Genomic DNA, 27,914 nt, shown 5'->3' on the forward strand with positions numbered 1-27,914 from the left:
AACCACTAGGCCACCAAGAAACTCCCAGAAAGTATTCCCAAGTGCCCCTAGCACCACCTAGTCATCTGCCCAAGTCAACACCATCCAAAGAAAAGGAGGGATATCAGTATTCTAGTGAAAAGGATGCACTAGGATATGACCCAAATAATGTGGCTGTCAACCCCTGGAAAGTCTTTCATGATTAAAATTTTTAAAAATCAGAATTTAAGAGACCTTACCTAATACATATTTCTGGAGATAAAGGCCAGTATGAATTAGTTCGCTATCTCAAGTAAGAAGTCTTTCTGGGAGTTCTCTTGGGGTACAGCAGGTTAAGAATCCAGCGTCATCGCTGTTGCAGCTCCAGTCACTGCAGTGGCACAGGTTCAAGCCCTGGCCCAGGTACTCCCACATGCTGTGGGTGTGGCCAAAAAAATCATCTTTTTTGTTGCTATGGTGATTTGTGATGAGTGACCTTTTTTTTATTGGAATGTAGTTAATTTACGGTATCATATTAGTTTTAGGTGTAATGCATAGTGATTCTGCATTTTTACAGATTATATTCCATTATAAGTTATAAAGGCCATAACTGCATACACTATGCAATAGTGTGAAGCAGGGAATCTTCTAACACATTTATGGCTGTCGAATAAGTACATAGACAGAATGAACGGAGTAAAGTCAAAGCTGGTGGAAGTTTATAGGAGGAGGACATAGCTGACAGACAGCAATGGCCTCTGACTCCCACTAAGGTTACTATTTCTTTTGTTGTCAGCAACACTCACTCATTTGGAGCTTTGTACACAATGACTCTTTTCATTCTTAAAGGAACTCTGTAAGGAAAATACTATCACCTCTACTTGTGGGGCTCTAAGTGCCCTGCCCAGGGTCATACACAGCTCCTAAGAGCCACCTTGGACCTGAAGGCAGACAGGTCCGCCTGACTCAAAGCCTCGGGCTCTTAACCTTCCCAAGAGCTGATTCTTTGTCAAACAGGTTCTCTAGCAGGGTTTCATTCACAGCCCAGCCCAGCCCAACCCTCCCTCAACAAGTATTTACTGAGGCTTTAGAAACACTGGGGTCCTGGGTTACCAATGACCTTGCCCCCACGGAGCCTGCATTTTGGTTGGGGGAGATTCGTGAACTTCTCTTGCACTATCTACTACACTAATCAGTTTAGATCACAACTCTGTATGCATTTTTTTATGGATTAACACAGACTTTATCTTTAAAAGAGTTGAGACATTAAAACCTGTCTCAGGAGTTCCCACCGTGGCACAGTGGGTTAAGAATCTGACTGCACTGGCTCAGGTGGCCGTGGAGGGGCGGGTTCAATCCCCAGCTCAGTGCAGTGGGTTAAAGAATCCAGTATTGGGAGTTCCCGTCGTGGCACAGTGGTTAACGAATCTGACTAGGAACCATGAGGTTGCGGGTTCGGTCCCTGCCCTTGCTCAGTGGGTTAACGATCCGGTGTTGCCCTGAGCTGTGGTGTAGGTTGCAGACGCGGCTCGGATCCCGCGTTGCTGTGGCTCTGGTGTAGGCCGGTGGCTACAGCTCCGATTGGACCCCTAGCCTGGAAACCTCCATGTGCCGCAGGAGCGGCCCAAGAAATAGCAAAAAAAAAAAAAAAAGAAAGAAAAAGAATCCAGTATTGGCACAACTGTGGCTCAGATTCAATCCCTAGCCCAGGAACTTCCACATACCATAAGTGAGACCATAAAAATAAAAAAAAAATTAAAACCTGTCATGAAAATTCATAAAATGCCTCCAGTGTCTTGATGTTTTGGAGCTTTTTTCCCAGTTTTCAATGCTGGGACAAAACCAACTGAGTTTTCAACCACCAACTTGTCTGATTCAGCTCTCCTTTTATTGGTCCTCCTAAAAGAGTATGAACAATACAGCATCCTGACCCCTCTTGGCCCCCCCTACAGGAACATCATGGAAGTGACCCTGCCAGGGAAGGTGACCAGCCCAGGCCTCCTCCTTCCAGGCTCCTGAACTTGGGCCACACTTTCCACAGGGCTCCATAGAGCCAGCACCGACCAACAGGAGAGGAGTGTGCACAAGGGCAGGTGGTCTCAGGGCCACCCTCCCCACCACAGGCACAGACGGGAGAGAAAGCTGATAGAGCCTGCCCTGACTGCTAGAGTCCCCTTGAGCTCCTGCATGTGTTTATTTGCAAAGAAATATCAAGAAAATAAGTGCTATTAAGTCCCCTTTCTTGTTTAGCATGATGAGGACCAGTAACACAAGACCAGCAAAGGGAGCACCGGAGTGACCAGCCCTGAACTTCCCATGCTGATGGGGGAGTAAGGCTGTCAAACAGGGTTAAGATCCCCAAACCACAGAGAAAAGAGGACATACTTCTTTAAGACTCTGATCAAGCCACTAAACCCTTCCAGCTGCTTTGAACTTAATAAAATTCCTAGGTTTCACAAGTTAATGGCAATGTCATTCATATTTTCAGTTCTTCCTGAATCAATACTTCCTTTTTTTTAAGGGCCGCACCTGTGGCATATGGAAGTTCCCAGGTTAGGGTCAAATCAGAGCTGCAGCTGCCGGCCTACACCACGGCAATGCGGGATCTGAGCTGTATCTATGGACTACACCACAGCTCACAGCAACACCAGAGCCTTAACCCACTGAGCCAGGCTAGCAACTGAACCCGCATCCTCGTGGATACTACTCCGGTTTGTAACCTGCTGAGCCACAACGGGAACGCCTGAAATGACATCTTCAAAGGGGTCAAAACAATCATATTTCGAACAGTGGTGAAAGCTCAATTAATTCTGTAGTCATTTTATTCAACCCAGTAAAGAAACATAGCATTATAGACACAGCATTCACAGTTACATTACAATGGAGTATTTAGGTAACAAAATGAACTGGAACCAAACTGGCATCTGATCCTTTCCTAATCAGAGAGGTGACTTCTACTTACTGTCAAGTTCCAGTTGATCTGGGGGATCCTCATGTGAAGGTTGAGACTGAATAGAATCAGCAAGACTCCGGTCACCACAAACGCACTGCAGCTCACGAACTCAAAAAAGTAGAGGCCTTCACATGGGGAGCACTCCATGATGGTCTCTATGCAGATAAATGCAATCAGGGCCAAAATCTAGGAAGAAAATTGCAAACACACATGTATAGATAGATAGATATGTGTGTGTGTGCGTGTGTGTGTGTGTGTGTGTATGTGTGTATATATATATATATATATATATATATATATATATTTTTTTTTTTTTTTTTTGCTTTCTAGGGCCGCACCTGCAGCATATGGAGGTTCCCAGGATAGGGGTCCAATTAGAGCTATAGCTGCTGGCCTCCACCACAGCCACAGCAACACCAGATCCGAGTCGTGTCTGCGACCTGCACCACAGCTCACAGCAATGCCGGATCCTTAACCCAATGAGCGAGGCCAGGGATTGAACCCAAAACATCATGGTTCCTAGTCAGATTCATTTCCACTGTGCCATGACGGGAACTCCTTGTATAGACATATTTCGTACACAACTGTGGACACACGTGCCCACTGTGCTTAAATAAAACAACTCCCGCCACCACAGACAGCCAGGAGTTTTCCACTGGGGACAGCAGTGTCACGGTCAGGAAAATGTGACCTGATTCAATTCTTACATAAGAACGGGTATAGAGGCCTTAATGAAAGGATCAAATTCCTAATGTGGACAACTAAGTCCCATCCCAGGACACCAGACTGGTGTCAAGTGGCTCCTGGTGAGAAAACAGAAAAGAACAAGCCTGTCATGTTTTAGTTCTACCCCTGCCACCAGCTAAGTGGACACTGCTGACGACCCACGTTTCTCGTTCATAGTCTCTACCACAAGGACATCAAACATTAAAAGAACAGAGTCCTGGTGGTGTCCATTTCACACCACCTGCAACTGCCTCGGTGGTTTAACTGAGGTCACACAGGCTGAGACCACTGATGGCTTTAGAAGGATCTGTATCATTCCCCCTTATCCCATTTAGAAGATCCACTTGAAAATGAGGCTCACCTAATTAATGAGCTATGTTTTTTAAGTTTATTATTGGACCACAAAGAGGCTAGTTTATTTAAAAAAAAAATTTTTTTTTTAATCTAACAATAGCATCAGTTTCTTTCTAAAGGACCAAAATAACACACTGGCAATATCACCCAAGAGATCAGAGATATGAAAGCAAACAGATATCAATAGAAATTACGAGGAGTTCCCACTGTGGCTCAGCAGGTTAAGAATCCAACTAGTATCCATGAGGATGCAGGTTTGATCCCTGGCCTCTCTCAGAGGGTTAAGGATTCGGCATTGCTTTGAGCTGTGGTGTAGGTCACAGATGCAGCTTGGATCTGGTGTTGCTGTGGCTGTGGTGTAGTCTGGCAGCTGTAGCTCTGATTGGACCCCTAGCCTGGGAACCTCCATATGCCGTGGGTGAGGCCCTAAGAAGAAAAAAATAAAATAAAATAAAGGGAGATTTCAGAAAGAGGAGGAGGACTAGGGGCTGAGTTAAAGGCCCTGTGATCAAGGAAAAATCAGGTGGTCTTGATACCTAAAACCAGACCAGTCTTGGGCTTTAAGTCTATACCCCACTTCTGTAATCGAGCACCTCACTGCCTACCACCTGTCAAGCCTGTGCCAGAGCTTCCAGGTCAGCCCCCACCTCAAAGGTTGAGGAAATACAGGCAAGCAGTCTCTGGGCCCAGATTTGTCCTTAGAGCCAGTCCATCAGCATCACAGGGAGCCTGTTAGAAATGCAGCAGCTCTGCCTCTCCTCCTAGACTTCCAGAGTCAGAAGCTGCTTTCTGGGCAAGACCCCTAGATGACTGAAGTGGGGGAAGCACAGGAGGCAAAGGCTGTTGGGGGCTCTTCCGCACCTATAGGAGCCCCACTTGTACCTCCTCTCCAGGCCCTCCCTGATTGTGCCTCTCCCTGACAGAGGTGACCGGCCCCACTCTCCCCCAGGAAAGCTTGGTCTATGATTGCATTCCATCTTTCATACTTGCCACTAGGCATCTCTCTGCCTCCTGAGCTCTTTGAGGGCAGGCACAAGGCCATCTCCCTCCACTCCCAAGGCACCAAGCACACTAATCTGCACAGAGCCAGCAAATGGGAGCTTGGGGAGCCTCTACAATCCCACCCCAACAACTCCTGATCAGTATGTCGGTCTCCACATGAAAGGAAGGGAGGCTCTGCTTTGTCCACGCCTTTCCTAACAATATGTGGTCCTTCCACATTTCTAGGTCCACACACTACACACAGGGGTCTTAAAGCACACTCTTTATGCTTCTCTTAATGGCTCACCTTCTAATTCTCTACAGAACCAGACATTTTAATTCTCCATCTGAATGACATGCCTGACTTGCAATCAATTCACAAAGAAACAGTTCATATAAGGGAAACTCCTAAAAAAATTATTTTTAACCCATGTAATTGGATCTAGTAATCTTGGGCAAGAAATAACACACTGTACTGATGAGTTACAAATGTTTCTGGTATGTAACTTCAACCATATTTGTGTGGGAAGGTAACACCTACATTCTTAAATATTAAAATAAAAATGGTTTCAAGAATATGCAAATCTAAGAGGCCATTCAATACAGCAGTGAACAAAACAGAGAAAATCCCCTATCCTCTAGCTCATATGCTAATAAAGTAGAAGTTTTTAAAAATTAAGAATATAGCATGATGGACAGTGTTAAGCACAAAGGAAAAAAAAAAATCAAAGCAGAGAAGGGGAATGAAATGTAACCAGGGTGAGGGCATTTGAAATTTTAAGCAGAGTGACAGTGGAAGGCCTCTCTGAGAAGATTCCAGATTTAGGACAAAGTTTGTTACACTTTATTACAAAGGCTATTAAAGGATATGATTGATGAGCCAGATGAAGAGATACACAGGGCAAAGTCCAGAAGGGTCGTAAACACAGGGACTTCTGTACCCTTGGAGTTTAGAGTGTGACATCCTCCCAGAACCTGAATGTGTTTTATTTATTTATTTATTTATTTTTGTCTTTTTACCATTTCTTGGGCCGCTCCCGAGGCATATGGAGGTTCCCAGGCTAGGGGTCCAATCGGAGCTATAGCCGCCGGCCTACGCCAGAGCCACAGCAACGCGGGATCCGAGCCGTGTCTGCGACCTACACCACAGCTCACGGCAACGCCAGATCGTTAACCCACTGAGCAAGGGCAGGGACCGAACCCGCAACCTCATGGTTCCTAGTCGGATTTGTTAACCACTGCGCCACAACGGGAACTCCCATCTGAATGTGTTTTAGTTCACCAACCTCCAAGATGAATCCTCTTGCTCAAGAGTTTTCATAGAGCTTAATCTGTACTCCCCTCACCTTTCCAGAGTTTGGTGGGTAGGGTTGAACATTCCAACCCTCTAACCACCTGGTGGTTGGTTCCCTTGGAAACCAGCCTCCAACCCAAGGAGCTTTCCAAAAGTCATCTCGTTAAAACAAACTCAGGTGTGGCTGAAAGGGATCTGCTGTGAACATCAAAGAGAAAAAAAAGGAGTTCCCTTTGTGGCTCAGCAGTTAATGAACCCAACTAAGACCCATGAGAATGCGGGTTCCATCCCTGGCCTCCTTGGTGGGTTAAGGATCTGCCATGGCCGTGAGCTGTAGGTCGCAGACCCAGCTCGGATTCCGAGTTTCTGTGGCCGTGGTGTAGACAAAAATGAAAAAAAAAAAAAACACCTCTTATCAGTTAAGAAATTCCAAAGGTTTCAGGAGCTCTGTGCCAGAAATGGAATGTTGACTGAATATACATTTATTATAAACCACAGTATCACAAATATCCCCATGAATAGAGATATAGGTACATATATACACATACATACAACTTTATAAATACAATAATTTAACCAATTCCCCACTGAGAGGTATTTAGGTGGTTTCTAATACTGTAATAAATACACTTTTTAAAAAACTGAGATTCAACTGACATACAATATTATGTTTCAGATGTAGAAAAGTGACTCAATTTTTAAAGGTCATACTCTATTTATAGCTATTACACAATACTGGCTATATTCCTCATGTTGTTACAATATATGCTTGTAGCTTATTTTACACGTAATAGCTTATACATATTTATCCCCTACCTCTTCTTGCCTCTCCTCCACTCCCTCTCCCCACTTGTAATCACTAGTTTGTTCTCCATACCGCCTTTTTTTTGCCTTTTCTAGGGCTGCACCAGCCACATATGGAGGTTCCCAGGCTAGGGGTTGAAAGGGAGCTGTAGCTGCCAGCCTACACCACAGCCACAGCAAATCCTTAACCCACTGAGCAGGGCCAGGGATCAAACCCACAACCTCATGGTTCCTAGTTGGATTTGTTAACCACTGAGCCATGACAGGAACACCATACTGTCTTTTTTTATATTCACTAGTTTACCTTTTGGATTCCACATTTAAATGTTATCACACAGTACTTGTCTTTCTCTGACTTACTTCACTTAGCGTAGTACCCTCCAAGTCCATCCATGTTGTGACAAATGGCAGAAGTCATTCTTTTTAATGGTTGAGTAGTATTCCTGCGTCTGGGTGTCTCTGTGTGTGTATACACACCACATATTTCTAACCATTCATCTTTCAACGGGCACTTAGGTTGCTTCTGTATCTTAGCAATTATAAATAATGTTGCCATGGATACTGGGGTGCAAGTATCTTTCCAAATTAGTGTTTTAGTTGTTTTTTTCAGTTATATACCCTGGAGTGGAACTGCTGGGTCATATGGTAGTTCTAGCTTTAGTTTTTTGAGAAACCTCCATATACTGTTTTCCACAGTGCCTGTACCAATTTACATTCCCACCAACAGTGAACTATTTTTCCCTTTTTTCCACATCTTTGCCAGCACTTGTTATTTGCATTCTTTTTGATGACAGCCATCCTGACAGGTGTGGGGTGATCTCACTGTGGTTTAATTTGCATTTCTGATGATTATTGATGTTGAGCATCTTTTCATGTGCCTGTATGTCTTCTTTGGAAAAAGGTCTATTCAGGTCTTCTGCTCATTTTTTAAAATCAGGCTGGTTTGGTTTTTTGATCTTGGGGTGTATGAGCTGTTTATATATTTTGGATATTTGGATATTGGTCATATCATTTGCAAATATTTTCTCCTATTCAGTAGGCTGTCTTTTCATTTTGTAGATGGTTTCTTTTGCTGTGCAAGCTTTTAAGTCCAATTAGGTTCCATTTGCTTATATTCTATTTCGTGTGCTTTGAAAGACAGATCCGAAAAAAACTGGGCTACGATTTATGTCAAAGAGTGTTCCACCTATGTTTTCTTCCAGGAGTTGTACGGTTTCTAGCCTTCTGTTTAGGCCTTTAATCCATTTTTAGTTTCTTTCTGCTATCGTGTGAAAGGATGTTCTACTTGCCTTCTTTTACACGGAGCCATTCGATTTTCCCAGCAGCACTTACTGAAGAGACTGTCTTTTCTCCACTGTATATTCTTGCCCTCTTTGGCATGGATTAATTGACCCTAAGTTCTAATAAGCAGTATACTTTTTTTTGCCTGTCCTTTAGAACAGCAAATGTCAAATTTCCTCTAGCACAGTGACCCCTTACAACCATTGCTGAAGTAAAACCTACCTCTTGGCCAGTAAGAAGAAAATAAGAACTCAAAGTTATACTGAAAGCCATCAACTTCAAAGCAACCAAAGAGTCAAAAATAATTCAACAGTTTTGAAGTACACAAATGTCACATGTAAGATTGTACACAGATGTTCAAAAAGATGTAAATAAGGAACAGCTACTGTAGTGGTAACAGGGAGATCACAAGGGCGCCCTTGCCAAGAGCCCTTTCCATGTAGCACCTACCCACTGACCATGAGTAAATATTTTCACAGTTGATAAGTGATGTTAAAAGGCTGTCAGTTTTCCATAACTGTGGCTAATGGTGACTGGCAACATCTAAAAACAGGGGGGTTAGGGAATGGCAGGCTGATTAAGTTGCCGTAAAGCTTTTTCTAAATTCATAAAACCCAGGTTACTGGTAAGAGTGTAAACTGTCAGGACCCTTCTGGAGGGCTGTGTTCACAAGACAACCTGTTCTGGAGTTCCCGTTGTGGCTCAGAGGATTAAGAATCCGACTAGCATCCATGAGGATATGGGTTCAATTCCTGGCATAGTGGGTTAAGGATCCAGTGTTGCTGTGAGCTGTGGCGTAGGTCACAGGCATGGCTCGGATCTGGCGTTGCTGTGGCTGTGGTGGAGGCCAGCAGCTTGAGCTCTGAGTCGACCCCTAGCCTGGAAACTTCCATATGCCACAGGTGCAGCCATAAAAAGACCAAAAAAAAAAATTATCTCTCAACCTGTTCTCCTCCTTCCAGGAACACTGTAGGCTTGGAGATTTGCGTTGAGTTTCCCGGGGCGAATTTATTCTCAAAATGATGAAGCTTATGCTCTAACCTCCCATCTATCACAACTCCATTTGCCAGGAACAACAATGGACATTTTGGAGATTTAGCTAATTGGAACATGAGTGAGAAAGATGCAGAGTCTGGGTTTAGCTGCCGCTTCGACATAAAACTACTATAGCCTTCCCACTATAGGAATGGCCTCCAGATATGCTCTGACCTGACATGAGGATGGAGAAACAGGCCCTAAAATTCAAAAGATAAATGTGTCCTACAGTGCCAAACTGGAAGGGCGTGGGTGGGAAAGAAGAAACAGGATTTGAAACATATGGTACCAGAAGCTAGAATTCTTTAAAAGGAGAATGCTTCAGATTATCCAATGCCTAAAACAGTAAGCGGACAATTCTGTTTTCATCAGTGCCCAAATGGAAGTAGTACCCTACCAGGAATATATCCCATAACACAGAGAATGCATTTATAAACACACTATATATTTCCTCCCTTTTTGGTGGGAATCACATGAAATAAAATTTCTCAGAACTCCAGGGTTCATAGGTCAGAAACCTGTAGCAGTTCTATAAAGAGCAAGTACATATGTGTGCAAAATTATTCTAATTTATGCATCCCAGCATGTCAGACTGCATCACAGTGTCTCTGACAAATCTTGAACTGACAAAGTCTGAGCATTCCAAATAAAATGGCACACAAAAGTTGCCTCTGATGCACTGAACAGCCTAAAAGAGACAAATGTTCCAGTGACAACCTCCTATGAATACTCATCAATAAGCTGATATGTATAGCATAAGAGCCTACTGATTGTATAAGGATATCACTCACTCGATACAATGGAATGGCGAGCTAAAACCTGAATTGTTCTGGCATACCCCTACGTTTCAGATAATAATAAAATTCAAATATCACGGAGTTCCTGTCGTGGCTCAGTGGTTAACAAATCTGACTAGGATCCATGAGACTGTGGGTTCGATCCCTAGCCTTGCTCAGAGGGTTAAGGATCCGCTGTTGCCGTGAGCTGTGGCGTAGGTCGCAGATGCGGCTCGGATCCCCCGTTGCTATGGCTGTGGCGTAGGCCGGCAGCTACAGCTCTGATTAGACCCCTAGCCTGGGAACCTCCATATGCCGAGGGAGTGGCCCTAGAAATGTCAAAAAAACAAACAAACAAAAAAATTCAAATATTGCCCTTTTTAGTGTAGGCCAAAAACAAAAAAAAGAAAGAAAACATTTTTAAAATTCACAATTTCCTCACTCTAAATACTGTGGTAGCTAGTTTTATGGGTTTTTGTTTTTTAGCTTTCTGGTTTTTTTTTTTTTTTTTGTCTTTTTGTCTTTTTGCTATTTCTTGGGCCGATCCCTCGGCATATGGAGGTTCCCAGGCTAGGGGTCGAACTGGAACTGTAGTCTCCAGCCTACGCCAGAGCCACAGCAACGCGGGATCCGAGCCGCGTCTGCAACCTACACCACAGCTCATGGCAACGCCGGATCATTAACCCACTGAGCAAGGGCAGGGACCGAACCCACAACCTCATGGTTCCTAGTCGCATTTGTTAACCACTGCGCCACGACGGGAACTCCCTGTTCTTAATTTTTTATCTTTTTCCTTAAAGTGAGCTTCCAAAATCGTATGCGTCTCAAGCCTCTCAAAATCTGGCTCTGCTTCTGAGTTTGGGCAGTGAAAGGTGAGTGGATAGCTATCTGTTACTTCTGGCAGGGACCTCAGGAACTCTGAAAAATTTCACCAAGCTCCCTCTCTCTCTCTCTCCCACCACCAGGCAGCCGGCAACGTTCCTGGTGCGGGGTGGCCTCCTGGTGGGGATGGCTTGTGAGTAAGGCTGCGGGCTGCCAGCTTCCCCATGACCTGAGAAGAGCATGGACCTTTGGGGAGAAGGAAAGCATCCTTGTGTTAAACCACTGAGATTTTAGGTTTGTTAGTTACTACAGCATAATCCAGCTCATGCTAACACCGATATAATGTTAAATCTGCACAAAACGTCCTGAGCATTTAGCACAAAACTGCAAATTTTTACAGGATGAATATGTTAACCATCCTATTTACTCTTAAAGACACCAGATCCAAATGGTTTTACAGATCAATTCTTAACAGACTGTCAAGGTAAAGATATTGATTATGTTATTTAATTTCTTTCAAAACAAAAAAAGCATAAAATATTTGGAATTTCAGGGATCCATTTATGTGGTAGGATTGTGGATAGATTTTTTTTTTAAATGTAGGCTTCTCAAAAAGACAAACAAACAAACAAAAAAAAATTTAGGCTTCTGAGTTCCCGTCGTGGTGCAGCGGAAATGAATCCGACTAGGAACCATGAGGCTGCAGGTTTGATCCCTAGCCTCGCTCAGTGGGGTTAAGGATCTGGTGTTGCTGTGAGCTGTGGTGTAGTAGGCCAGCAGCTGTAGCTCCAATTTGACTCCTAGCCTGGGAACCTCCTTATGCTGCAAGTACAACCCTAAAAAGCAAAAAACAAAAAATAAAATAAATAAATAAAGTTAAATTTAAAGATAAAATTTTGGCTTCTAATATTTTCCAAAATTTCTATCATGAGTGTGTTTTTATTTTTAAAATGACCATTTGCAGCAACATGGTTGGAACTAGAGAGTTTCATACTAAGTGAACTCAGAAAGAGAAAGACCAATATTATAATGATATCACTTATAAAGTATGGAATCTAATATATGGCACAAATGAACCTATCTACAGAAAAGAAACAAACTCATGGACATGGAGAACAGACTTGTGGTTGCCAAGGGGGAGGGAGTGGGAGTTTGGTATTTGCAGATGCAAACTATTGCATTAGATTGGATAAGCAATGAGATCCTGCTGTATAGCACAGGCAATTATATCCAGTCACTTGTGATGGAACATGATGGAAGATAATATGACAAAAGGAGTGTGTGTGTGTGTGTGTGTGTGTGTATACACACACACACACACATACATATAACTGGATCACTTAGCTGTACAGCAGAAATTGACTACACTAAAAATTTTTTTTTAAATAAAAAATTTTTAAAAATGAAACATTTTATGTATAAGCACTTTGGGGGAAACATACAGGTTTAATTATGAGTTAAGTGTTCATGACCTCTAAGAATCATCCCTTCTATGTTTTAAACCACTCGTGAATATTTTAAAATGACATTATAAACTTTAACGGAAAATGAAAGTCACTCTCCAAGTCCATGTCAGCCCCATTTCTTTATCAGGAGAGTTTATCATCTCTAAGGGCTCCCTGATGGCACACTATCCTGTTTCCTTGCCACTGACACACAGTAAGAGTAGGGAGGGGGCACAGGACAGCCTCATGGTCGGCACAAAAGAAAAAGGCCAGCCTTACTCTCGCCAAAGGAGGGTAAGGTCCATCCCCTCACCCCAAAGGAACAGTGCCCCAAATATCTATGAAGCCATCTTGGAAGGTTAGACAAAATCCTAACCTCCCATGATGAACAGTTTATCAAAGGATCTAACAAAGCTCATTTAAAAATACATCTACAGGAGCTCTCACTGGTGCAACAGGATTGGCAGCATCCTGGGAGCACTGGGACGCAGGTTCAATCTCCAGCCTGGCACAGTGGGTTAAGGATCTGGTGTGCCACAGCCACCACTTAGATTGAGACTGCACCTCAGATCTGATTCCTGGCCCCAGGAGCTCCATTAAAAAAAAAAAAAATACACCTACAAACAAAAATCATAGCACTGACAATTTTCAGGAGCCTTAAAAACCACCAAGTGCAAAAACATCTCTCCATTTGAAGATGTCTGTGACAGTGTGAATCTGTGGTGGTTCCTATGTTGCCAGGCAACCTCTTCAGTGACCCTGACCTCTCGATGGCACTGGGCCTGCTGTGCTCAGAGTCTCTGTTCCAAGCCAGCCAACACACCTCATTATGCACACATAGACAGGTAACTAGCCAGGTGCCAGGGGCTCAGAGAGGTGCTGAGGTTTGGAAAGCAACCGAGGGCTTGAGGGAACAAGAGAAGGCTTCCTGGAGAGCCTAGACTCGGTGACGTTAGAGAAAAGGCAGGAGAGGAACGTTTGTGTGCAACACTGCCGAGCTTTCCAACTGAGTTCCTTGCTTGGGGGTGAGGAACAAGGCAGGGACAGAACCTAGTCCCTCACCCAAGTACCTCTGTTTTAGTGGTTCCTGAACTTTTCCGACCAAAGAACAGAACACCTGCTCATAATCTCCTGAACCAGGGCTCCAAGAAGCACAGCTGATTTATTTTTCACCAATCTGATTTATACACTGGGAAAACATTTGTTGTATTTTTAAAAATTTTCTTTTAAGTCAGAAACTACTGCTGCAGTCTGACCCTTCCAGTTACAGAGGAACAGCCCTGAATGCACACAGTGTGCTTGGCACCCCTATGGCCACCAAGCTTTCGGTTTTCTCATGCTAAGCCCCACACTGTGTCCACCATAACTATATTCGACCAGGTCTTGCGGTCCTCAGAGCATACCGGCCTATTAACAGTCCTGAAAAGCCTCACAGTAAAAAAAAAGAAAAAAAAAAAACCACAAAAACTGTTACCATTATTTGATAAGTAAATTATGTTACCTGAACACAGAATTTATGTATTCTTCAGCATACCTATTAACATTATATAGCGGAGAAAAACAAGTTTGTGAAACACAAAAAGCATGTGCTGGTCAATATTCAATGTCATCAGGTCACGCATAATATAAATGCACAGAGTAAAACACAGAAGCTCATTTATGCAACAGTTTAACAACTGCCTAGGACCTTGTTAACTGAGTGACGCATGTGCATGCACACAGGCATGTGCACACACCCACAGCAGGGTCCAAAGTACCTTCAGAATCAGACCAAGCGCTATATTAGCTCTAGCACATTTAAAATTAAAATGTCTCTCTTCCCACCAGGACTGGAAAATATCTGAAAGATGAGACATGGTTTGTATTTAGCCACAAAGATCCCAAAAGCAAGCTGTTAAAATGCCACTTCTGCTGTAAGACCCCATGATGTGAAGAGAGAACCCAGAGGGGGCAGAGTGCCAGGGCCCACTGCACCTCAGGAAGCAGCTCCATTCCCACCACTCACAGCAGATGCCAAGATGGGGCCCTGGGGCCAGAACTGCCGAAGAGGCCCAGGAGGCCTGTCCCCTCCATCTTTCTGAGTCCAGAGGCCAGGAGATTTAGCTGCTCTATATTCGCCATGTTTATTCAATGACAGATCACTTTAAAGAATAAGCTCTCAGGCCACAAGCCATGTGTCTGCAAAGGGTCTCCAATAGCTAGCTGTGTAGTGCCAGGCACCTCAGAATGACAATGGCTTCATTCAGGGAGCATCAAAAATGCAATAAGGATGCTCTCAGGTCCTGTGCTGGGCACAGTTTGTTTGTCATCTCTGATATTCACCTTCACTCAGGAAGCAGGTGGCCACACAACGGTGTGGCTCAGAATGTCTGTCCCAGGCTCCAAAGCTAGTTCCTCCACACACCTCATTCTCCTATACCAGATGCCTAACGTGTGAGTTACCCACTTCATCCCCACACCCTTGGTCATGGGAGGAAGCATCAGTGCACAACTTCACTACAAGGAACACAGGAGGAGACCCAGGAGCCAGTGTCACGAGGGTCTCTGACAAAGGACAGAAGTTGATTCCTCAAAGGGATCTTACTATGGTAACAACTCAATTTTTCTAAGGAAAATAATCTGTGAGTTTCTCTGCTCAAGGGAGGCTGTCCTATGAGGAAGGTAGATTTAAAATATTACCCTGTTCTCCCCTGAGACAACAGAGCAATGAGCAAATATTTTTTGGTTCTGAAACAAAGGAGCTAATTGCTGTTGTAAATTATTTCACCTGCACTGGATGTTTTTTGCATGTGATCTCTGGTGTCATTGTTTTTTTCTAGCTACAAAAACAGTGTCCAAGACAGATCTAAGAGATGCAGAGATGTAAACAAAGTTACCTGCTTTAAGATGCCCCCAGGAGCTAAAGCCACCCAGGCTGGCAGGAAACACCAATTATGCAGGAGGATTAGTTAGGCAAAGGAGCCAAAAGGCAGAGGCAAGTAAGTTCCTGATTTCTGGGAAGTAAGAGACAAGGACAAAATGCAGGAAGCTGCCAAGGGCTCAGGACAGTCAGAAGAAAAGAGTGATGGGGTGGCTGGTGTTGCCAGCCGCACTCTAGGCTGTGGTGGCTTCAAATCCCTGAGGGTTTTGTTGTTGACTGAGGACAGAAGGGCTCAAGCTGTTGCTGCTCTAGGAAGCTGTCTGCTTGGTTTGCTCTGACCTTGACCCATGTCACAAGGTCTACTCAAGTCAATGCTCTGACAAGCTGGGTTCTACTATGTAATTAATTTTGCTATTTTGGAATCCTCAAGCCATACCTAAGTTAAGAGCTGAACTCAACAGACTGCATTTCGGTTTCTTTTTCTGGCAAGACTCTCACCTTTAACATAAATTATTACACTTCTAGCATAAGCGAACTCTAATGTACACATATTACAGCCATGCATTAATTATTAACAACGGCTGGACATAGGTTATCACAGACTCAGACAAATTAAAATAAGCTTATCTGGGGACATCCAAAAACTTGGAGCACACAAACAGTATTATCCAATGAAGTGCAGAAAGATTTTCTTATTTAAAAAAAAAAACTCTAGAAAACCTCATTATGTGGTTGATGATATAACTGCACATGATTTCAGAAAACCACAGGACGGTCAGCATCTTTCTTGCCAAAAGAATGCCCACAACATTTTACTGAAAATCCCACCCTGCCCAAAAAGCTGCATTTTCAGACCATTTAAATTAGTAATGGAGCAAAAACGATGCACACATAGAGGACACAGGAAACAAGCGCTTTCAAACCATACACATCTGAAGATATGTGCGCTGCTGGCATTCAGATTTCCTTTCCCCCCTTCCTTTCTCGTGTCCTAGGCTTCCTGGGTGAAGCTGAAATCCCAGGAAGCAGCATCACATCCCCAGTGTGACTCAAAAGCATACCCAGCCCCCTTTCTTTTCTCTCCATACTTAATTCCTGGGCACCCCACCACCACCTCTCCTCTATCTCTGATGAACCACTTAACAGATGGTTAGAAGGGGACAGCTTTTCTCACTGAGTGAGAAACCAGCAGGCCATGAACAGTTTTTGGTTAAAGACTAATTTAGGCCAAAATAGTGACTTGCATATCTTAAGAGGCCAGGAGGAGGCCTGTCTAGAATTTCCAGCCCAGCCTTCAAATATCCACAGTCCTCGAGTTCCCATCATGACTCAGTGGAAACAAATCTGACTAGTATCCATGAAGTGCAGGTTCGATCCCTGGCCTCACTCAGTGGGTTAAGGATCTGGCATTGCCATGAGCTGTGGTGTAGGTTGCAGACATGGCTCAGAGCCCCCATTGCTGTGGCTGTGGCTATGGCATAGGCCCGTGGCTATAGCTCTCTTTCGACCCCTAGCCTGGGTACCTCCATATGCCTCAAGTGTGGCCCTTAAAAGACAAAAAAAAGAAAAAAGAAAAACCCACAGTCCTTACAGCCCCCAGCATCTCAGCACCATCCAACTGAGGAAGGGTCTGGCAGGAGAACAGTCTCCTTAAGAGGCCAAACCCCAGGGCCTTGCACATAGATTCTGCAATTTACAGATTCTATAGTATCTTCCTCTGCACCTTAGCACACAAATCAGGCACTACTGTTCAGTAAAGCCTTTGTAAATTGGTGTCCCCAACACCTGAGACAGTAGGAACAGTCTAGAATGTGTGACCCTGTGACCCTCCTAAAAAACTCAACATCTGCTGAGCCCTTCCACTATGGGTCAAATGCTGTCCTGGGCACTGGCACAAAATTCTCTCATTTTATTTAACTTCCATCCAAACCTGGGAGGAACATGGTTGGCTTCCTTGTTTTCAATCAAGTTACAATTCACACTCCAAAAAACTCACCCATTTAAAGTGTACAATACGATGGTTTCTAGCATATTCAGAGTTATGAAACCATCACCACTATGTAATTGCAGGACATTTCATCAGCCCTAGAGGAAGAGCGCTTTTAAATTTCTACAAGAAATGACTGATTCCAGATCTGGAACAAGACATTCAAAAAGCAAGCATGTTATTAAAAGCCACTGCAGCTCTGTCAGATGGACACAAGTCAATTTGAAGGGGCTCTCAATGACCAACAGGCTAATGTAAGCATTAAAAAAAAAGTTTAGGAGATCCTGTCATGACACAACAGAAACAAATCCGATTAGGAACCATGAGGTTGCGGGTTCAACTCCAGGCCTTGCTCAGTGGGTTAAGGATCCGGCGTTGCCATGAGCTGTGGTGTAGGTTGCAGACATGGCTTGGATCCTGAGTTGCTGTGGCTGTGGCATAGGCCGGTAGCTGTAGCTCTGATTCAACCCCTAGCCTGGGAACCTCCATATGCCATGGGTGCAGCCCTAAAAATCAAAAAAAAAAAAAAAAAACCAGTTTTATCTTTTTATTTATATAAAACAACACCCAAATCTTGGTTTCTAAATACCATTATTTTTCACTGAAAAGAACCAGGGCTCATTGGAGAATTCCAGGGCTGAGGTATACAAGTCTTAATAGAAGCTTGGCAATAGGAGCTATGTCAGGACTTCCCATCATGGCACAAATCCGACTAGTACCCATGAGGATGCACATCTGATACCAGCCTTCCTCAGTGGGTCAGTGATCTAGCGTTGCCATGAGCTGTGGTGTAGGTCCAAGACATGGCTCAGATCCCCTGTTGCTGTGGCTCTGATTCAGCCCCTAGCTTGGGAACCTCCATATGGCTTGAGTGTGGCCCTAAAAAGAAAAAAACAGGAGCTGTGTCAGAGAATAGAGGGCACATGTCTAAAAGACACTGGAGCAAGTTCAAAGGGGCTTCCACTGGCCAATCTGGGACAATTTGAGCATCAAAATAATGACAGTTAAGTATTAAAACCCATGAATAAAACATGAACTGATAAGTCTACACTGATATAAACAGGGGAGAAGGTAAAACTTTCATACAGTTCGAAGTCTGTTTAAAGGAGTGACTGATTTATTAAATTTATTTATTTATTTAAGGGCCTCACCCAAGGCATATGGAAGTTCCCAGGCTAGGGGTCGAATGGGAGCTGTAGCCACTGGCCTGCACCACAGCCATAGCAATGTCAGATCCTTAACCCACTGAGCAAGGCCAGGGCTGGAACCTACATCCTCGGGATGCTAGGAAGATTCGTTTCTGAGGAGCCACAACAGGAACTCCTGATTTATTAAGTGTATTCATCATAATAATACTTGATTCAAGCAAGAATCATCAATGGAAGTTAAAACCACTGAAACTTGGACAAGTTCAAGGATACTTACATAGTCTTAAAAATATCTCTCACAAAAATGCCAATTATATAGGAAAAAATAGTAACCTGACAGTAGAGAAGCCTGGCAGACATCACCTAACCAAATTAAGATCACCAGTAACAGAACGAATCTGTACCATTTGCCTCTGATATGATGCTCTGAAAAGAACGCATCATCATTTCTATGGTATTCATGACACCACCACAAACAACCAGAATCTATACAGGAGAAAACGTCAGACCAACCCAAAGTGAGGGACATTCTATAAAATAACTGGCCTAAATTCTTCCGAAATGTTAACATGAAGCACAAAGGCCAAGGAACTACTCCAGACTTGAGGAGATTAAGGAGAGGGGACAGGTAAATGCAACACCGATCCAGGATTTCCTTGAACAATTTTGAGACAACCTGGGAAAACCATAACGAGGGTCTATAATTTAGTAATAGTATTGTATCAGTGTTAATTTCGTGACTTCCATCATTGTCCTGTGGTTACTTAAGAAAGTGGTCTTGGAGTTCTCCTGTGGCAGAGCAGGTTAAGGATCTGGCATTGTCACAGCAGGAGCTAAGGCCCCTGCTGTGGATTCAGGTTCAGTCTCTGGCCTGGGAACTTCTGCATGCTGACAGTACAGCAAAAAAAAAGGAAAACAAAACAAAACAAAAAAAGTGGTCTTGGAGTTCCCATTATGGCTCAGAGGGTTAAGAATCCAACTAGTATTCATGATGATGTGGGTTCGATCCCTGGCCTTACTCAATGGATTAAGGGTTCTAGTTTTACTGCAAGCTGGAGTGTCTGTCAGTCACAGACACAGCTTGGATCTGGTATGGCTGTGGCTGTGGTATAGGCAGGCAGCTGCAGCTCCAATTCTACCCCTAGACCAGTAACTTACATATGCTGCAGGTATGGCCCTAAAGAAAAAAAAAAAAAAAGTGGTCTTGTCTTTAAGGATTCAAAAATATTTAGGGATAAAGAGACATCAAGTCTGCAATACTCTCAAAAGACTTAATATATTATAAAATTTACATATCTAATGTGTACATACACATAAACAGAAATAGAGGATAAAACAAATGTGCTAAAAAGTTAACATTTGGAGAATCTAGGTGAGAATATTTATCATTTTGCATTCCTGCAACTTTTATGTAACACTGAAATTATTTCAAAATAATGAGTCTTTTTAGGAGTTCCCTTGTGTCTCAAGGGGTTAAGGACCCAGTGCTGTCACTGCAGCAGCTCAGACTGCTGCTCTGGCATGCATTTGACTCCTGGCCTAGGGACTTCCACATGCCACAAGTGCAAAAAAATAAATACAAAAATAAATACAATAAAATAAACACATAAAAAGTCTTTTTAGATGACCACAAAATATTGAAATATATTAAATACATAAAAATTCAGTTTGTATGTACATTACCAGGGGAAAAAACCCACTGTTCACCTTTGGACATTGCTAAAGCATCTGCTAATTATTAGGAAAACTGACAAAAGAATCAGGCTTACCTTTCCTGTACAAACTGTATTTCAGAGTAATGAGGAAAAGTTCCTTACACAATTCCAGCTAATAAATGCAGAAGGAATGACAGATTAGAAAATTACCATTTTGTAATGGACCTAGACCACTGTTTCTGCAATCCACATGGAAACTAGATATTAACTTCACTAGATTCAACCAAAAATACTCTTTTTCGGTCTGTTCACTTATCTAAGTCATCCTCTACTAAAGCTTTCTCTGGCTCTCGCTTCAGCCCAAACCACTCTTATCTCGAATTCCCATAGCTCTTGGTCTATGTCAGTGGTTCATACCCTTGGTTCCCATGGGGATCATTTCAAACTTCTGATACCCACACTGTACTAGGTTTCACAAACTGGTCACTACTGATGTTGTGGGCTAGATCATTTGTTGTGGGAGCTGTCCTGCACACTGCAGACATTTAGAAGCATCCTTGGCTTCTATCCTCTGAATGCCAGTACTCACCCCAACTCCAGTGTTAGCAACCAAAAACCCTCTCCAGATACTGTCAAATGTCCTCAGGGGTTGAGGGTGCGGGGACGACTCTTCCCACCTCCAACGGGAACTACAGATCTAGGCCATGATCATTAATGGCTATTAAGCTACTAGCTAAACGGTGGATCAATTTTAAATAGATGGATCAGACTCAACAACACTTGCATCTGAAACAGAGTCCTCCTAAAACTCAATTCCCTGCAGATTTTGTGAGGAACCTCTCTAACCAAAACTTTATTCCCTTTCTTGTCCCTGTTTCTCTCAGTAATGAGACATATCAAAGAAATGGAGGGACTGAAACCGAACATAAGCCTACAAGCCCTTCCAGGGTACAAAAGCCCCTCTGTACACCCACCCCCATTTTCTGTTTGTAGGAGGGAAAAAAAAAAAAAAAAAGGCTTTAGTCTCCCTAGGCTTTCCCAGAGCTCCAAAGAGCAAACCCAAGCAGTTACTAATTAGGGAAGTGAGAGAATGCAGAAACAAAAGAAAAGCAGTTAAGCAAAAATAGTAATTCAGTGATAAAACAAGAGTCCTCATTTCTCCTCAAGGAATATACATAAAATCTGATGCGCATCTTTGAGTTGGTCTGCAGCAACCCAGGTGGGGGATGGTGACTACATGCTGACCACAAGCACGTATTCCCATGACTGGCTGAAACCAGAAGGTTGATGACTAAGATTATAAAAACAACACCCTGTTCCCTCACCTCCAACCAATCAGAAGAAAGCCCAGGAGCTGATTACGCACCCTGTAACCCTCACCCCTTAAAGTAAGCAGATGGGGGGGCGGGGGGCTCTGAAGAAGGAGAACAGGTGTGGCTTTCTTGACAGAGAGAAGTCATTTTTGGCCTAAGTATTTGGTCATCTAATGGGGCCACAATGCTTATCCTTGAACAGGTCTCAGTAATTAATGATCTTAAGGGAACAAAAGAATGCAGAAATATTGTCTGTTATCAGGCAAAAAAAGTAACAACAGCAAAGATATCAGACTCCCAGCTCCATTTCAATGATAAAAATTAGCCTGAAGCTGTCAACCACCAGATTCAACTGAAACCTAAGGGATGATGATGTTGACCTTTTTGACCCTCATGTTTTCCATCAGCTAAAGCTTGGACTCTTTAAAGCCTCTGCCTGAATAGGCATGAGCCCTTAGCTTAAAACTCTCAATTTCGCTTTTCTAGGAGACACTACTTTGGCAAAGATCCCCAGTGTTCTCCTTACTTGCTGCAAATAAGAAGAAATCCTTCCTTCTCCCAATCTTTGGCTTGGTTTTGTCTTTTGATGAGACAGTCACCGAGAGATACACCTAGTTTTTTGGCTAACACTAATGCTGTCTTTAGAAACTCTACCGTGGGAGTTCTCTTGCGGCTCAGCAGGTTGAGGATGCAGCTGTGGCGCTGGTTTGATCCCTGGCCCGGTAACTTCCACATGCCATGGGTGCAGTCAAAAAAAAAACAAACCCCCAAAAACAAATAAAATAAAAAAACCCTCTCCTGAAAGCCACTGGAGTTGAGGTCTTTCAAACACGGGCTGTTTTTTCTTTTTTCTTTTTCTGCCACACCCAGGCCATAAGAAGTTCCTGGGCCAGGGACTGAATCCGAGCCACCGCTATGACTGTTTCCACAAATCCTTAACCCACTGTGCCAGGCCAGGGATCAAATCTACACTGCCAGGGATGATGCTGGATCCTTAACCTGCTGCGCTACAGTGGGAACTCCCTGTTCTCTTTGCGTGGCACCCTGCAATAAGCACTGTACTTTCTCCACAACCCAGTGTCAGTAGATTGTCTTTGCTTCATGTTGGTTCAATAACACACTGAACCAATCTCTTGTCCCTAAAAAGTGAGGCAATCAGACACTACTGCCGTCTTTTTTTATTTTTTGTCTTTTGTCTTTTTAGAGCTGCATCCACAACATATAGAGGTTCCCAGGCTAGGGGTCCAATCGGAGCTGCAGCTGCCAGCCTACGCCACAGCCACAGCAACCCGGGATCCGAGCTGTGTCTGCCACCTACAAATACCACAGCTCATGGCAACGCTGGATCCTTAACCCACTGAGCAAGACCAGGGATTGAACCTGCGTCCTCACAGATGCTAGTAGGGTTTGTTAACCACTGAGCCATGACAGGAACTCCCACTGCTGCCTTCTGGTGTGGAAGCGGTATGACATACACAGCACCTATAAAGCTCACTTGCAGGCCCCCTCCCTCAAAATCAAGCCTCTAGAGTTAACCAGATTAAAGGAAATAGAAGTAAAGGAACATGTTAAAATTACACTATGAGGAGGCCATCAGCCAAATCCAAAATGTAGGAAAAGTCTACACAGTAAATTACCTCATTTCATCAATAAATATATAGCATAAAAGGAGAAGGGCTGTTACAGATTCAAAAAGTCTTTAAAAAGTCTTTAAAAATGTAGCAAACAGGATGGTAGGATCCTAGTTCCCTTTTCCTGCACATTTCCAGAACACCAGAAGCCAGGCATTCCTCTCACATTTCACCCCAAGGGGGGTGGGGGGAGTAGCAAACAGATTCAACGTGTGCATCTTGTTTAGATCCTATTTCATTCAAACCAAAAAGCATTTTTTTTTTTCTTTTTAGGGCCGAACCTGCAGCATATGGAAGTTCTCGGGCCAGGGGTTGAATCAACTGCCAGCCTATGCCACAGCCACAGCAACGCCAGACTGAGCAGCCTCTGTGACCTACACACTACAGCCTGCGGAAACGCCAGATCCTTAACCCACTAAGGGAGGCCAAGGATCAAACCCTCATCCTCACAGACATTATGTTGGGTTCTTAACTCTCAGAGCCACAATGGGAACTCCCCAAGAAGCATTTTTTTTTGTCTTTTGTCTTTTGTCTTTTTGTTGTTGTTGCTATTTCTTGGGCCGCTCCCTCGGCATATGGAGGTTCCCAGGCTAGGGGTCCAATCGGAGCTGTAGCCACTGTCCTACGCCAGAGCCACAGCAACGAAGGATTCGAGCCGCATCTGCAACCTACACCACAGCTCACGGCAACGCCGGATCGTTAACCCACTGAGCAAGGGCAGGGACCGAACCCGCAACCTCATGGTTCCTAGTCGGATTCGTTAACCACTGCGCCACGACGGGAACTCCCCCAAGAAGCATTTTTGAGATCACTGCAGAAAAATGAACACATACTGGATATCAGATGATATTAGGGAATTATTTAGATGTGATCATTGTGAATGTATTATTGGGGGAGGGAAGTCTTTGACAGTTAGGAAGGCATAGGAAGCATTAACAGTTGAAATGCTATGGTATCTGAGACTTATTTTAAAAAGCTACAGCCAAAAAGAGGAAGGGCTTGAAGAAAACAAAAATGCAAAATGTTGGTAACTGCTAAAGCTGAGTGAAAGGTATACTAGCATGAAGAGTAATTTTATGTGTCAACCTGAGCAAGCCACAGGGTGCCCAGGTTAAAAATTGTTTCTGGGTGTGCCTGTTAGGGTGTTTCCAGGTGAGATTAGCATTTGAAACAGCAGCAGAAGGGGAATCTGCCTCTTTTTTATGCCTCACTGTAGAGCTGGGACTTACCTCAACACATCTTTTCCTGCACTTGGATTCAACATCAGCTCCCTGGTTCTCAGGCCCTCAGACTCGAAGTGAATGACACCCGTGGCTTTCATGGTTCTCTAGCTTGCAGACAACAGGTCAAGGGACTTCTCAGCCTCCATAATCACATGAGCCAATTCCTCATTAAAAAATCCCCTTTTATATCTTATTGGTTCTGCTTCTCTGGAGACCCTCAATGAATACATGAAAGTTTCCATAATAGAAAGCTAAATTTAAAAAGAGGGAGTTCTCAGGAGTTCCCGTTGAGGTGCAGCAACAACCGAAACTAGCAGCCATGAGGATTCGGGTTCAATCCCTGGCCTCACTCAGTGGGTCGGGGAGCCAGCATGCTGTGAGCTGTGATGTAGGTCATAGATGCAGCTCGGACCTTGCATTGCTGTGGCTATGGCATAGGGCAGCGGCTGCAGCTTTGATTCAACCCCTAGCCTGGGAACTTCCATATGCTACAGGTCCAGCCCTAAAAAGAAAAAAAAAAAAAAATCAGAGGGAGTTCTCTTGTGGCACAGTAGGTTAAGGATCTGGAATTGTCACTGCAGTGGCTTGGGTTGCTGCTATGGTATGGGTTTAGTCCCTGGCCTAGGAACTTCCATATGCCATGGGTACAGCCAAAAAAAAAAAAAAAAGTTGAAGGACTTGAATCCAAAATATATAAAGGACTCTCGAATCTTTGCAATAAGAAAATAATTCAATTAAAAAGTGGGTAGAATATAAAAACAGACAATTTGTGAAAGAAGATACAAATGATGGCACAAGATTCTTAACATCCATCATTTAGCCACTAGGGAAAGGAAAATTAAAATCACAATGATATACCACTTCACATTCACTAGAATGGCTATAATTTTTAAAATAGCAAACAATATCCAGTGATGCAAGGCAACTAGAACTCTCATACACTACAGATGAGAATGCAAACTGATACAGCAACTCTGAAAACAGTTTGGCAGTTTTCTATAATGTTAAACAGGACTCCCCGTTGTGGCTCAGGGGAAACGAATCTGACTAGAATCCATGAGGACCAGGTTTGATCCCTGACCTTGCTTCAGTGGGTTAAGGATCTGGCATTGCCACAAGCTTCAGCACAGGTTGCCATGGCTGTGGCGTGGGCCTGCAGCTGCAACTCGAATTCAAGCCCTAGCCCAGGAACTTCCATATGTCACAGGTGTAGCCGTAAAAAGAAAAAAAAAGTTAAACATACACTTGCCATATGACCAGTAATCCCATTCCTAGGTATCTGCCCTAGAGAAACGGAAATTATCATCCTATACCAAGACATAAATGATTATAGCAGCTCTATTTATCATCCTCCCCAAACTGGAAGCAATCCCACAACACTATAAATCAATTATACTTCAAATAAAAGAAAAAAAAAAAAACAAAAAAAACCCAGAAAACAATCCAAAGGTCCTTCAGTGGACAAATGAACAAATAGTGGTATGTCCATACACAGAATACTACTTCAGCAACAAAAAGACTCAAACTATTGATATACATAGCAACACGGAAGAATATTTCAAATACATGATGCTAAGTGAAAAAAGTCATACTCAAAAGGCGACACACTGTTTGATTCTCCTTATGGGACATCCCAGAACAAGAAAAACTGCAAGAATGGAAAGAAGATCACTGGTTGCCAAGGACTGGATGGAAGCAGAGAGAGGTTTTAACAACAAAAACAGCAAAATGAGACAATCCTGAGGGGGGATGAAAGTATTCTCAACTATACAGTGATGGACACATGACTACGTATTTGTCAAATTCACACTATAAAAAGTGAAATTTATTACATACAAATTAAAACTAAATGAAAAAAACAGGAAAAAAAGAAAATGCTTTGAAGCCTGATAAAGAGAGGCATATATAAAAAAATAGTCATGTTACAAAGCAATCTGTAGAGTGTATGTGTACGTACACACCTATATACCTGTATTAATAAATACACACGAAGTATTCTATGTACAAAATGAATAATGCTTATCTCTGATTAGTAAGATTCCAGGAAATCTGTCTTCCTTTAACTCACTGGTATTTTTTTTTTTTTTGTCTTTTCTAGGGCCGCTCCCACAGCACATGGAGGTTCCCAGGCTAGGGGTCTAATCGGAGCTGTAGCCGCCAGCCTACGCCAGAGCCACAGCAACGCCAGATCTGAGCCGCGTCTGCGACCCACACCACAGCTCACGGCATTGCTGTGGCTGTAGTGTAGGCCAGCAGCTGTAGCTCCGATTAGACCCCTAGCCTGGGAACCTCCATATACTGCGAGTGTAGCCCTAAAAAAAAAAGAACATGGGTTCAGATGAAGGACCTTTGGGATGGCCTCTGCCAACTAAAGTTTCTAGAAATTATTGGGAGGAAACATTCAAGGCTGGCTTATCACTTGCCATATTTATGGACAAGAGACTTGAGATTCTTATTACTTAAGATGATAAGCTTCAAAATTATCCCAACAGGACAGAGGCCAGATTGCTGTCATAAAGTGAACTCTAACTGGTATACATTTATTTAACGTTCAGAGATTCAGCTGTAGGAATACAGAACTGCAGAGAGCAGATTTGCCAAAAGCAGTCAAGGTGAAGACAGGCCTGGCGATCTGAGGGAACATCAGTCACACTGAAGCTAAATGTCTGTTAGTAAAGGATGAAGTAAAAGGTTTAAATTTTGGTGGCAGGGGTTAAGCTGAATGATCACAAATCTTTTCTCACATAGGATGCTCCATTTTCACATTTATTGGCCAAAGCCTGTTCATTAGTTTGAAAAGATATTAAGTTCAAACCTTATTAAAACGGTTATTTTCAGAGTTCCCATTATGGCTCAGCAGTAAAGAAACTGACTGGTATCCATGAGGACTCAGGTTCAATCCCTGGCCTTGCTCAGTGGGTTAAGGATCTGGTGTTGCCGTGAGCTGTGGTGTAGGTCACAGTCGTGGCTCAGATCCTGCATTGCTGTGACTGGCGTAGGCCTGCAGCTATAGCTCCAATTTGACCCCTAGCCTGGGAACTCCGGTATGCTACAGATGCGGCCCTAAAAAGGCAAAAACAAACAAAGAAATAAAATGGTTATTTTTTTATGATTTGATTCACATGCCAGGAATATTCAAAGTGATACTTTAAACATTTCCTTACTTCAAAAACAACAAAAACAAACCAAACTGCCACTGGATTCTAACCGGTCTGTAGCCTAAGCAGATCGAGGTCCCAGTAGCCTGCAAGCCAATAATCTATTTGCTGTAGAAAATAAGAACATATCAGGAAGCTTCCAAATACCACAACTTTGGAATTCCGGTTCCAGTTAATGGAGTAAGTACACTCTACTCTGAATACTGCCACAAAATCTGGAAACAATGCACGGGGCAGCTATTTCAGGACTCTGAAAAATAAACAGTAGCAGGCCAATGGGGGAAGACCAGAATTCAAAGTTCCACTGAGCTGGCAGTCAGTTTCCTATTTTTCCTCCCATATTCCTCAGTTTAGACTCAAGGCACCCTCAAACCCAGCAAAGGGAACCAAGTGTGGAGAGAGCTCCAGGACAATGCATCCAGTTCTGACCAGAGACACAGGCAAGTGGATTCTTAACACTATAACCCCTGGGAGAAATCCTGGAGTTTTGTTTTTTGGTTTTTTAAAGTT

At 43.3% G+C, this 27,914-nt stretch overlaps 1 protein-coding gene across 1 annotated transcript in view; it reads right to left on the reverse strand.

The window, feature by feature from the left end:
• Positions 1-27,914, reverse strand: part of CMTM4 (CKLF like MARVEL transmembrane domain containing 4) — a 69,026-nt gene that overhangs the window by 7,927 nt on the left and 33,185 nt on the right. Inside the window, exon 2 of the mRNA XM_047789734.1 lies at positions 2,921-3,097. Within this exon, the coding sequence (XP_047645690.1) occupies positions 2,921-3,097 (177 nt within the window). The remainder of the gene's footprint in view (positions 1-2,920; positions 3,098-27,914) is intronic.

The sequence above is a fragment of the Phacochoerus africanus genome, chromosome 8, assembly GCF_016906955.1.
Source record: "Phacochoerus africanus isolate WHEZ1 chromosome 8, ROS_Pafr_v1, whole genome shotgun sequence".
In the NCBI taxonomy this organism is placed as follows: domain Eukaryota; kingdom Metazoa; phylum Chordata; class Mammalia; order Artiodactyla; family Suidae; genus Phacochoerus; species Phacochoerus africanus.